A 12801-nucleotide genomic window follows, 5' to 3' on the forward strand; every position below is an offset into this window, starting at 1 on the left:
CACACACACACACACACACACACACACACACACACACACACACACCCCTCCACCACCACCATCATTGTGCACAGCAAGGAAACACTGAGAGGGAAGGTTCTGTGTAAAGTGAACTCAGATTAACGGCACATTGATGAGTAAAACTCAAGTCTCCTGCGCACAGCACTGAGCCTCTAGAAGCTCCTGGTTTTGCCTCACTGCTCTCTCTGAGGGCAGATTCCTGCCTGCTATCCACCTCAAGGCCCCTTCTCTCCATCTCTCCAAGGAGCCTCTCTGAAGAGGACAGCCCCTTCTCAGGCACGTCCACCTTTCTGCTCCTGGCCTGTGTCTTCCTCAGCAAGCTTCTTGTAGGCAGCCTCCTCTGGGTTGCAGCCTGGCGTGGGTGGAAGCTGAAGGCATCCTCAGCCCCTGGACTTAACTGTGATCATGATGCAGGACATCAGCTCCAAACCCTGGCAGGTGAGCTTGCCAGGTGGTGGGCTGGGCAGGAGTGCCATGGTGGGACTAAGAGGGTCCTGTGAGAACGTGTTTTATTGCAGAACTGAGAGACGCCTGAGGAGAAAGAAACCCAGATGGGAAGAGGTCTTGCCAGGGGTCTGTTAGCAGGACATTGGCCCCCTCAGCCACCAAGCCTCCAGGTTCTGCCCTCTCAGGAGGCCACTCCATCTGCACCCCATGTCCCTAGACTCTGGGAACATGGACTTTTTTGGAAGAGAGGTATGAGGGCATCTGTCAACACCTGCTCATTGGGCATTAAACACTCTCAAAAAGAACTTCTAGACTCTTGTTTCAATTGGATGAGTTTGGGCTTCATAAAGTTTCTCACTCTGCTAAGACTATGAGACTCAACTTGGGTGCAGAAAAAATAAATTATCCCGTTCCTTGAGGTCAAGGACCTTCATGACACCAAGTCCCTCCAGTGTTTACAGGGTCTAAACTGAGCCCTCAATGCCTTTGGTGTTCTCTGTGCACCCTTCCCAGACCTTATCTTTATTCTAGAATTCCTCCAGGATCTAGTCTTCTCCTCTCCACCCCTACCATCAGCTTCCCTTGAGTACTGCTGCTCCCCCTGCCCTCCAGCACCCCAGGTTTTCCCTCCAGGCCCATCCAAGTCCCAGATGACCCATCTGTTCACTTCCCTATAGTTTTGCTTTCCTCATGCTACTTCCCTACCAGAGCCTGAGTCATAGTGCAGAGTGTCTCAGAACTGGGGGACTCCTCGGCCATTATGGGTTGCATCATGTCTCCTCAAAATATGTGCTGAAATCTTTTGCTTTGTTAACAAGGTAATACCAGTGCAGGATGTTATCTTAAACCTTTGAGTTAGAAATTTTAAAAAGCAGCAGCTGTTGAGTGGATTCCGAATCACAGCGATCCTACACATTTCAGAGTACAACCACTTCACAGGCTGTGAGCTTTTGGAAGATTTCTAGGCTTTTCTTCCAAAGTTGCTCTGGGTGAGCTCAAACCACCAACCTTTCAGTTAGTAGTCAGGCATTTAACCAACCATCTTTGCCACATTGAGAGACTAGAAAATACTAGGGAAACATAGACACCATGGGGAGATAGCCAAGGAAGCTAAAAGGGGAAAGGATTTTCAGCAAAAGCCAACAGAGATAGACTAATCTTTGTTCATCAAACACAACCACTTGTGGTATTGCTAGTAGAGCGACACTAGAAAACGAAGACAGTCCAAGCCCTCATTATTCAGAAGTGAGATTAATGTTCAAAGAGGGAAAAGGATTTTCCTCCAGGTCCCCTACTGAGTCTAGAAATCCAAATTTCATTCGACATTCAAGGCAGCCTTCTTTCTAGCACATTCCAGTTCATTTGTTCCATAATTTACTCAATAAATAGTATTTTGAGCCTCTATCATGTATGTGGTTGGTAATTTCTAGGCATTGAGGTACAGCTGTGGACAGTACAAAGATTGACAATAGAGATCATGAACTAGACAGCAGGGTATGTGTAGAGAGAGACTCACAAACACAAATATAATCCTTAGATGGTATGTAGGTAGGCAAAAGGTACCAAATAAAAATTAAAGTAGGGTAAGGAATATTGACTAGTCCTACTTTATGACCAAGCTATTCCACTACTAGAAAAACATTGATGTTGTTGTGTACCATAGAGTTAGAACAGACTCATAGCTGACCCTCCAGCAGATTTTCAGAGCCAGTTAATCACACAGGAGAAGACCGAACATCCTTCTCCCATCGAGCAACCAGTGGCCTTGAACCATGTGCCTTTGGTATTGCAGCACAGCTTCTTGCCAGAGCTCCTTGACTAACTCTAAAGAATGAGTCAACACTAAACCATTTCAGGAAGTAGTACACAATCAAAAACTAATAGTACTGAAGAAACAAGCCATTGGCGATAAATTGGAGCTCAGGAATGAATACCAGTTGAGGTGTTTCAGGAAACAGATGCAGCCCTAGCCATTCTCACCAGTCTGCCAAAATATGGAAGATAAACCAGGCTAAGTGACAGGCGAAGATCAATATTGGTTCCCATTCTCAAAAAAGGCGATCCAATAGACTATGGAAATTATTTTAAAATATCATTAATATCACATACAAGTAAAAAATTATTTAAGATTATTATTAATTTTTTATATATTTTTGTGTGAGTGTACCGTCAAATCAGATCTGACTGGTACAGGAGGAGATTGTCCCTCCTTCCCCGGCAGAGCATCTGGTGGATTTGAACTGTGTGCCTCTGGGATTGTAGTTGCAGCTCCTTGCCACTAGGCCACCCTTAAAGATTATTTTAAAAACACTAGAATAGTGCATTGACAGGGAACTGCCAGAAATTCAAGCTGAATTTAGAAGAGGCCTGGGTTCTTACTAATGTAAGATAGATATTGGCTGAAAGCAGAGAATACCAGAAACATGTTTGTGTTTTATTGATTATGCAAAGACATTTGACTGCATAGGTCATAACAAATTATGGCTGACATTGAGAAAAATTACAATTCCAGAACACTTAGTTGTGTTCATATAAAACCTGCACATAGATCAAGAAGCAAATGTCCAAATAAAACAAGGGATATTATGCGGTTTAAAATTAGGAAAAATGTGCCAGGGTTGTATTTTTTTCTCCATACCTATTCAATCTGTATGATAAGCAAATCCTTCAAGAAGCTATACTGTATGAAGAATGTGGCATCAGAATTGGAGGAAGACTCATTAACAGCTTGGTCGCATTCATTATGCGTACAGTCTGGTTTGCAGAAAGTGAAGAAAATTTGAAGCACTTTACTAAAGAAGATCAATGACCACAACTTTCAATATGGGTTACATCTCAACATAAAAAAAACAAAACAAAAAAACAAACCCAAAAATCTTCACCACTGGACCAAGAGACAACATCATGATAGATGTCAATCATTCCGTTTTACTTGAATTCATAATCAACACCCATGGTAGCAACCGTAAAAAGAACAAAAGATGTTACATTAAGGAAATACGCTGTCATAAGACTCTCCAAAGTTCTAAAGAGCAAGGATGTCAGTTTAAAGATTAAGGTGTTGCACCTAATCCAAGACTTGATATTTTCAATGCTTCTTATGCATTTGAAAGTTGGACAATGAATAAGGAAAACCAAAGAACGATCTATATTTGAATAGTAGTGTTGGCAGAGAATGTTGAATATCCCATGGACTGCCAAAAGAACAAACAAATCTGCCTTAAAGGAAATGCAGCCAGAGTGCTCCTTAGAGACAAGGATGATGATACTTTGTCTCACTTATTATGGGCAAATTTAACTTGACTACTAACTGAAAGCTTGGTAGTCTGAACTCCCAGAAGCAGCTTGGAAGATAGCCTGTGGAGCAGTGCTGTGCTGAAACACACCAGGCCATTATGAGTCAGACTGATGTGACCGCATCCAACAATAGGTGCAAGGGATATTGAAAGGTGCATTTCTCAGTAAGGTCTGAAGGTGCCATTGAGAAGTGCCTGAAGGAGGTGAGGGAGTGAACCATGAGGATATTGAGGGAAAAGTAATAGTGTAGAGGGAACAGCCAGGATAGCTGGTGGAAGTCTCTCTCTCTCTCTCTCATTACATATCTTTCAGCCTGACCAAGAGGGACAGGAACATTGGACTGACTGCAGACTGTTCATCTCTGAGAACCTGGGCCAGAGCAGGGAAGAGAAGGGACCGAGGAAACCCCATCCTCGAGTTCTCTGTGCTGGCCCTGCAAATGGGAAAGGCCCAGGGACCCCCACCTTCACACCTGCCGAAGACCTGGCCACATATGGCAGCTTTGCCACCCAGCCTGGACTTGAGGGCTGGAGTTTGAATCCTTGAGAAAGAGATTGTTAGATCTATCAGACTTCAGTGCTGTTTAATGCATTGCTTCCCAGTTCCAGATGGCCCCAACCCTGCCTTGCCCACTCTCTATTTGGACTGCTTTTCTGCTCCTGTCAGAGATCTCAGACTCTAGTGCATGCGGCTTTCCTTGGCTTCCTTGGAATGAGCAGCAGGGGAAATTTCTTCACCTGGTAATATCAGGTCCCACAAAATCTAGATAACGAGGCTGAGCCCAGCCCATCCACCTACTGATCCCATCACGGACACAAATGCCAATGAAGCAGGCATGGAAGGCTCCCTGGCACACTCCTGGCCCTGGGCCGTGCTGTAGCTGACGGTCTCATTCCTGAACCAAGATCCCCTTACCTTTGGGACCTTGATCTTCTCTTATCCTGCCCTGCCATGCTGGAGACACTGGCCACTGGCCTCAAGTCACCACTGAGAGTCCCTGCCTGGGTTTTTGGGGGTATAATGGACAGACGAGGAGTTAGAGAATTAGATTTCCAATGTTAATTCTGTCTCTTAAGCAAGTTTCTTAATTCCACCTAGTCTCAGTGTCCTCTCCGGTAACACATTTTCAAGGTTTCTGTGCAGTTGAAATAGCATTAGAAATAACAATGAATGCACCTGGCCAGGTGTCAAGAACAAAGTTGTTAGATGCTATCTCGTCAATTCAGACCCATAGTGGCCTTCTATTTGCAGGGTTGAACAACCCCATGGGCTTCTTGGCTGTGTCCTCTCAGAAGCAGATTGCCAGGTCTATCTTCTGAGGCACCTGTGAAATGGTTTTAACTGCCAATCTTTCAGCTAATAGTTGAATGATTAACTGTTGTGTCATGCAGGAACTCCATAAACACTGGTTTCCTTCTTAATGCCCTGATAGTGCTGTAGGTGAAGTGCTGGCCTGCTAACTGAAAGGTTGGTGATTTGAACCCACCAGCTGCTCCATTGGAGAACAATGAATCAGTCTGCTCTGGTAAAATACAGCTATAGAAACCTTATCAGGCAGTTCTATTCTTCCCTACAGGGTTCTGTAAGTCAGTATGGATTCAACAGCAATGAGCTTGGTTTTGAGGTTTTCTGTAATGCTCAGCAATATTAAGCCTCCCTGGAGGCCAGGATTTTGCTGGCTCATCTCCATCCTAGGTCCCCAGTAGTGGATTGTATCCAGTTTAAGAAACAGCATTAAATGTGGACTATAGTTCCCTCCCGTAATAGGGAGCTCTAATGGACAAGCAGAGCACGACTAATCCAAAGGCAGCACCCTCTCGTGGTTTGAATCTACCAGCTGCTCCCGGGGGGAGAAGGATGGACCATCTCCTCCCATGTGATTAAATTGCCTCTGAAAACCTGAGGGCAGGTGGGTCAGCTGTAAGTTGGTTCTGACTCTACAGCACACAACAAACAGCAGCAGCAGACATCACCTCCTTGCACCCCATTCTGACCATCTTCTGGGTCTCACCCTCTCCTGCTCACACAGTGCCACGTTTTCTGTTTGTCCTTTTGCCCAAGCAGGTCTGCTGTCTACACAACTGTACTCACTTCCCGTGGCCTGTAACCTAGAGGCACTTTGGCAGGCAATAGGCACGGGCCCCACCACGTGCACCTCTGTTTCAAGACCACCACTGTGCCATTAAACGCCTCCTGACAACACAGTAAAGGGTTCTGGGCAGATGTAAGTGACTTTTCCAGAAAATTCTGGAAATGTCTGAGGAATGTGCTGTGACTATGGTGCACAGGAGGGCACCAGACTCACCCAGTGACTGAGAGACCCGCCTCCACACCAGCCTCACAGTGATAATCAAATATGGCTTCCAAGCACATCAAGTAGGACATATCATTTTTTTTCACTCATTACCATGGAATCAATTCTGATTCATGATGACCCCTTGTGTAACAGGGTTTTCAATGATTGATTTCTCCAAAGTAGATCACCAGGTCTTTCTTCTGCTGTGCATCTCCAACATTTCCCGCTATTAAAAAACAACAACAAATGAACCCCTAAACTCAAACTCATCGCTGTACAGTTGAAACAACTTGTAGGTGACCCTCCGGCATGCTTCCGTGGCTGTAAATTGCACAGGAAGAGATTAGTCATCTCCTCCTCTTGTGGAACCAATGATGGATTAGAAATGCGAGTGAGATAGGGCCTTGGGGCCAGCAGTGCAGCTTCCTATAGATAAGCGACCAGAGCTGCTTTTTTTGGTTAATGTTGTTGCTGTTGTTGCTAAGTGCTGTCGAATCAGAACTGACTCACAGCTGACCTTTCAGTGGATTTTTAGAGGCAGTACATTTCATGAGGGGAGATTGTCCATCCTTCTCCCACAGAGAAATTGGTGGATTTGAACCATGTACCTCTGGGATATAGTGCAGAAGAATATATTAATCATTTGTACCACCCAGGGACTGCAGGTTAAATCCCAGAATGCCAGTGTTGTTTGTATTCTGACCCAGCTTATGATCAGTACTGAGAAATACAACACATCTGGCTCCACAAGGCAGAAGGACTACATGTGCTTATCTTCTCTCCTTCCTGAGGAAAGAAATTCCAGACCCACAACTTCCTAGCCTCCAAGCACAGGCACGTGGCCGGACCTCACAGTCACCTGCACCCTCCACACAGGGACACAAGAAGAGTGGCTTCCTGATGAAATATGGAAAGCCAAATTTCATACTAAATATTTATAATAAACCAAATACTATATCAGAATATGTGAGAGGTGTGGACACATGCTGGAATTCACCCTGAACACTAAGGCAGACCTCAGGGGTTAAGTGCTAAGGCAGATCTTAAGTGTTTACACAATTCCTGTATTTGCTAATCCCTCTCTCCTGAGTCAAACATAAGGTTTTCAATAGAAAAAGCTTAGCTTTATTTGCATAGGTTTATCTTTGTGATTTTCTCACTGGCAATTTTCAATAAAGACACAGGGAAGTTGGGTTCACTGCTCCAGTTGTTCAAACTGCTCTCCTCCTGCTTTACCTCTCTGTTTTCTTATACATTCTTGGTGTTCTGTCTTACTATTTTATTCTTTGTCCTCCATCGACAACATCCGGACACATGGGTCGCTGGGCCTGTGGTGGTTTCCCTGCTCAGGAGTGGTAATCCTTCCTGGATAATCTCTTTCTGGCCTTGCAGAGATTCCATTTGCTCCTACTTACTTTTCAGACCTCAAATTCTCACCTTCCCAGAGGTACGTGAATGTTCAAGATCCTTACAATAGACTAATTTTCTGCTTGGCTTGGTTATAGTGAGATAAACAGAGATATAATTTGAAGATCTTTAAATGACAGTCACCTCCCTCACCCTGGGAAATCTTCATATTGCCCCGCCTACACTCTCCTTCTCCATCCATTGTTGTTATTATTTGCCATTGAGTTGGAATGGACTCATAGCTGCCCTTCCAGCGGGCTTTCAGAGGCTGTGAATTGCACGGGAGGAGATTGCCCGTCTTTTTCCCACAGAACAGATAGTGGCTCTACCTGTGTTTGGGTTGGCAATGACACTCCTTATCACTACACCACCAGGGCTTCTTCTCCACTTACTGGGTTAATGGCATTTGCTGATTCAGGTTGAACCTAGAGGCAGATTGAACCTAGAGCAGGGACACTTAACTTTGGCTACACATTGAAATCTGTGAGTGAGGAGGAGACTTCAAATTTCCAACACCAGATCCACATCCCACAGAGATTCTAATTAAATGTAGAGGGCTCTGGGGGCCTCACAGGTAAGGAGTTAAGATGGTAATTTGAATACATCTGCTTCCCAAAAGAATGCTAGGCAATCTCCTTCTGTGTGGTTTACAGCCTCTGAAAACCCACTGGAGGGTCATCTAGGAATTGGTTCTGACTCAAAGCCAATGAGTGGAATTGTTTGAACCCCCCAACTTGATTCTAATAAACTGTCAAGGTTGAGAACCACTAGCCCACAACAAAGAGGTAGTAGCTTAAGAAGAGAAATACAGTAGAACAATGAAAAATTATACAGTCACCGAAAAAGAAGTATAAATGGCTTTAAAATGCATGTAAATGTATTCATTCCCGCACAGAATACAGGACAGGTAAATTGAAACTACACGGAATTGCCATTTTCCACCTACTGAATGGATCAATATTTAAAAGTTGGCGAGAGTGTAGGGAAATAAATACTCGTTTTGTTAGTACCTACCAAAATAATATACACTCTATATTCCCTGGCTCTTGTAAAATTCATCGTCTAGATACACCCAGGTCTTTTCAATCACTTGCTATGTATCTGAGAGCTGAACAATGAAAATGGTATATAGACATACATAGTTAATCAATGCAGCCTTGTTTGGAACAGAAAAACATCGGAAGCCACCTCAGAATTCATCAACAGAGAGCTGATAAAAATGAGCTGTTGTATCTTCACAGAGCAGAGCACACCGCCACCACAGAAGACAAAAAGAAGCAGCAGAAGGGGACAGTTCTTTATAGGCTGGTTAGCAACATTCTATATGATACATGGTTACAAAAAATAAAAAAGCAAGGTGCAGAACTGTTTATATAATAATATACTACACCCTTTGTGCAAAACATAAGGGGAAATATATTTTTCACTTTTAAGTGTTGTCTTAGTTATCTAGTGCTGCTATAACAGAAATACTACAAGTGGGTGGCTTTATGCCGTTTAACTCATAATGGTTCCAACCCTGGAAAATCTTTAGTAAAAGACCAAAGACTAGTAAGCTCCAGAGTGAAACCTGAGTATAAGTGGGTGGCTTTAACAAGCAGAAATTTATTTTCTCCCCATTTCACTCACTCATGCTCACTTATTATTGTATCAGATCTTGGGGAAGGCTTTCTTCCTCTGCTGGCTCTGAAGGAAGGTCCCTATCTCTTCAGTTTCTATCTTTTGGCATCTGTGTTATCCCATCTCTGCTTAATTATGTAATCCCTGGTGATATCTCAAAGGAGCTCTGGTGGCCTAGTCTGTTAGGAGTTGCACTGCCAACACAAAGGCAGGCAGTTCAAATCCCCCAGTGGCTTCAAAGGAGTGAGATAGGCAATCTCCTCCCATATAATTTATAGTTTCTGAAAACATGCTGGAGGGTAAGCTATGAGTTGGTTTCAGCTTGACAGCAATGAACTTGAGGTTGGTTTTGTTGCATTTTCTTTTTAAATTAGTTTATATCTCAAAAGATATTGTTTTAGATACATCCTAAACTAATCCTTCCTCACTATCATTAAAAAGACAGCCCCTTTCCAAGTAGGCATGTTGCTGTTGTTACGTACCCTCAAGTTGACACTGTCCCATAGCTGCACCTCTAGCAGGTTTTCAGAGACAGAAAATCACAACAGAGAAGATTGCTCATCTTTCTCCCACAGAGCAGGTCATGAATTAGAACTGTGTGCCTTTGTGTCAGTAGTGCAATTTCCTTATTACTTTGAATCAGACCATCATATACTCTATTATGCCCAGAACAAAAATTGAGGAAGAATGATACTGCATTCGTAGTTAGAAAGACAATTTCAAGATCTATCCTAAGGATGCTGTTAGGGACCTCTCCAAGGTACTGAAGAACAATGGTGTTTCTCTGGAGACTAAGGTGCGTCTGATACAGGCCATGGTCTTTGCAATCACTTGTTATGCATCAGAGAGTTGGACTATGACTAGGGAGGATGGAAGGAGAATGGATACCTTTGAGCTGTGGTGCTGGAGAAGAGTATTGAGGGTGCCATGGACTGCTAGGAAAGCAAACAGATTCATCCTAGAAAGGATGAAACCAAAAAGCTCCTTAGAGGCAAGGATTCTGAGGCTCCGTCTAACATACTTTGGACATGTTGTAAGGAGGGACCAGTCCTTGGAGAGGGACATCATGCTTGGGAGGGTGGAGGGACAGTGCAGGAGGGGAAGGACCTCTATGCGGTGGATTGATTCAGTGACTGGGGTAATCGGGATGGGTGTATCGGAAACAGTGTGATTGGCACAGGACAGTGCAGTTTAGGGCTGTTGTACATAGGGTCGCTATGAGTCACAAGTGACTCAACGGCACATAACAACAATAACACATCCTAAAGTATAATATTGGGAGTGATAGGAGACACTCATATGCATATTAGGAAAGCCTGTTAAAATAACTATTATCCAACTATTTGCACAAACAATTAAAGCAACAAAGAAGAAACTGAAGAACAACAGTAACACCATCAGCTTTTGTAGTATGAAGCTGAGAAAATATGCAATCAGGATGCATCAACAATTATTGGTGCCTGGGATGTAAAAGTTGGAAATAATGAAGAAGTGATAGTAGTTAGAAAGTATAGTCTTTGTGGCAGAAATGAGGCAGGACATCAAAGCATTAGATTTTGTAGGTTCAATGATTTCTTCATCACAAATACCTTTCTTTACATTAAAAAAATTATAATGGTTTGCATACCATGTTTCATTCATATACATTGTGTTTCATATATTCTTTTATTCTCATTGTGTTTCATACACTCATTTCCATACACTGTATTTTATAAAACCAGTCACCATTGATTTATCTTCACTATCACTCCATCTTTTTATATCCTCACTGGATCTTTCCTAATTCCTTTACTCCCCCCCTCTAGCCACCAAACTCTGTAACTCCATGATTCCCTTACTCCCTCTTAACTCCCTGGCCCTCCCCTTTCCTCTTCGTACTCTTCTACACATCTTACTAGTTATTCTTCTATTTTTACAATAATGGTCTCATGCAGTACAAATACCTTTTTTAAAAAAACACAGAAGGTGACTTTACACATGGACCTCACCTGATGGACTGCACAAGAACAAGGCTGACTACATCTGTGGAAGAAATAGTTGGAGAAGGGAATATATCATCAGCCCAAACCAGGCTAGGTTCTGAGTGTGGAACAGACCATCAATTACTCATGTGCAAGTTCAAATTTAAGCTAAAGAAAACAAAAACAAGTCCACAAGAACCAAAATATGACCTTGAGTCTTTCATACCTAAAGTTAAAAATCATCTCCATAATAAGTTTGAGGAATTAATCAAAGACCAGATGAGTAAGGTGGTAAGATCAAAGAAAGCAAAAGGGTATTATAAAGGCAGAAGAGGAGGAAAAGGTCAAAATGGGTGTCGAAGAGACTCCAAAAATTGCACTAGAGTGTTGAGAAGCCAAAACAAAGAGAAGAAATGCCAAAGTAAAAATGATGAACAGAAGATTTTAAAGGGCAGCTTGAGAAGACAGAACAAAATTTTAATGGAATGTGTAAATAGCGGGAATTGGTGAATAAAAGGAGAAGAATATTTCTAAAGTTGAAAGAACTTGAAAACAAATGTTTGAGTTGCAATACTGAGAGATAATACTGCTATCATCTTGAATGACCCAGGAAGTACCAAAGGAAGATGGAAAGAATACAGTCATTATACCAAAAGAACTGGTTGACACTGAAAAATTTCAGGAAATACCTTATGAATAAGAGCCAATGATAATGAAGGAAGAAGTTCAAGCCGCATTGAAGGCACTGGCAAAAAAATAAGGCTGTAGAACAAATGGAATACCAATTGATATGTTCCAACTGAAAGATGCAACCATGGACATGCTAGCTGTTTGTCTGACTGACTGGAAGAGACCCATATTTGCTCTCATTCCCAAAAGCAGTGATCCAGCAGAATGTGGAAATTATCTAAAATATCAGTAACATCATACATGTTAAAAAAAAAAATCAAGGGCTGCATGGGAATGGCCGCACCTAATCTTTACCAAATTCACAAAAGGGAACTGTCCTCGTCAACAACATTAATAACACAAAACCAATACCCATGAGATCAGAAGTGTTCCCACACACTCCCATACCTCTTTAAACTCATCCTCACACCAATCTTACTGTTCTGCTTGGCCCAAAATCCATCATGATAGCTCACAAATCACACAGAATCATATTAGGAAAGTCAAAAGGTTAGTCATAGAACACACTTACTCAGTTAGGACAGCTTCTGAAGCATATTCACAGGTACCTCAACCTCCAGCCTCAAGCCTTTTATTTCTTCCAGGGTCCAGACTCTCTTCACCCCAGATCTCCAACAAACTTGGGCAAAATAATCTTACCTCCAGTTCTGTGGTGCAGCAGTCCCAAAGTCAGCTCCGTCTGATATCAGTTCTTTGGTTCTCTGCTGCTGGCTGCAAGGACTACTGCTCCTCAGGCCCTAGCCTGGCTGTGCAACAATCTCTGGCACCAATGGACAGGCTGCCTTCATAAACTTTGCTGCTAGATCCACTCAATTTCATGGTGAGACTAGGCAATTCCCTTGTTGATAGGCTAACACATCCTGTTCACATACTCCTGCCCATTTACATGGCAAAGTCAAATGGTTAGGGAAGCTATTTTTAAAAATAAACCCTTAATGAGTAAATATAACCAGAAGCACAAAGGACATATTCATAGAAAATTACAAAACATTACTACAAGAAACAAAAAGAGATCTGGAGAAGTAGAAGAATATCCCTTGCTCATGGATAGGAAGACTCAAT

The 12801-nt window shown here is 42.7% G+C and overlaps 1 protein-coding gene across 1 annotated transcript in view; it reads left to right on the top strand.

Annotated features, from left to right (window-relative positions):
* TREM2 (triggering receptor expressed on myeloid cells 2) overlaps positions 1 to 12801 on the top strand; it is a 32828-nt gene that overhangs the window by 11671 nt on the left and 8356 nt on the right. Inside the window, exon 4 of the mRNA XM_006882154.1 lies at positions 266 to 459. Coding sequence (XP_006882216.1) covers positions 266 to 459 — 194 coding nt within the window. The remainder of the gene's footprint in view (positions 1 to 265; positions 460 to 12801) is intronic.

Source organism: Elephantulus edwardii, unplaced genomic scaffold, assembly GCF_000299155.1.
Source record: "Elephantulus edwardii isolate Elephantulus edwardi_28Jun2011 unplaced genomic scaffold, EleEdw1.0 scaffold00017, whole genome shotgun sequence".
Classification (NCBI taxonomy): domain Eukaryota; kingdom Metazoa; phylum Chordata; class Mammalia; order Macroscelidea; family Macroscelididae; genus Elephantulus; species Elephantulus edwardii.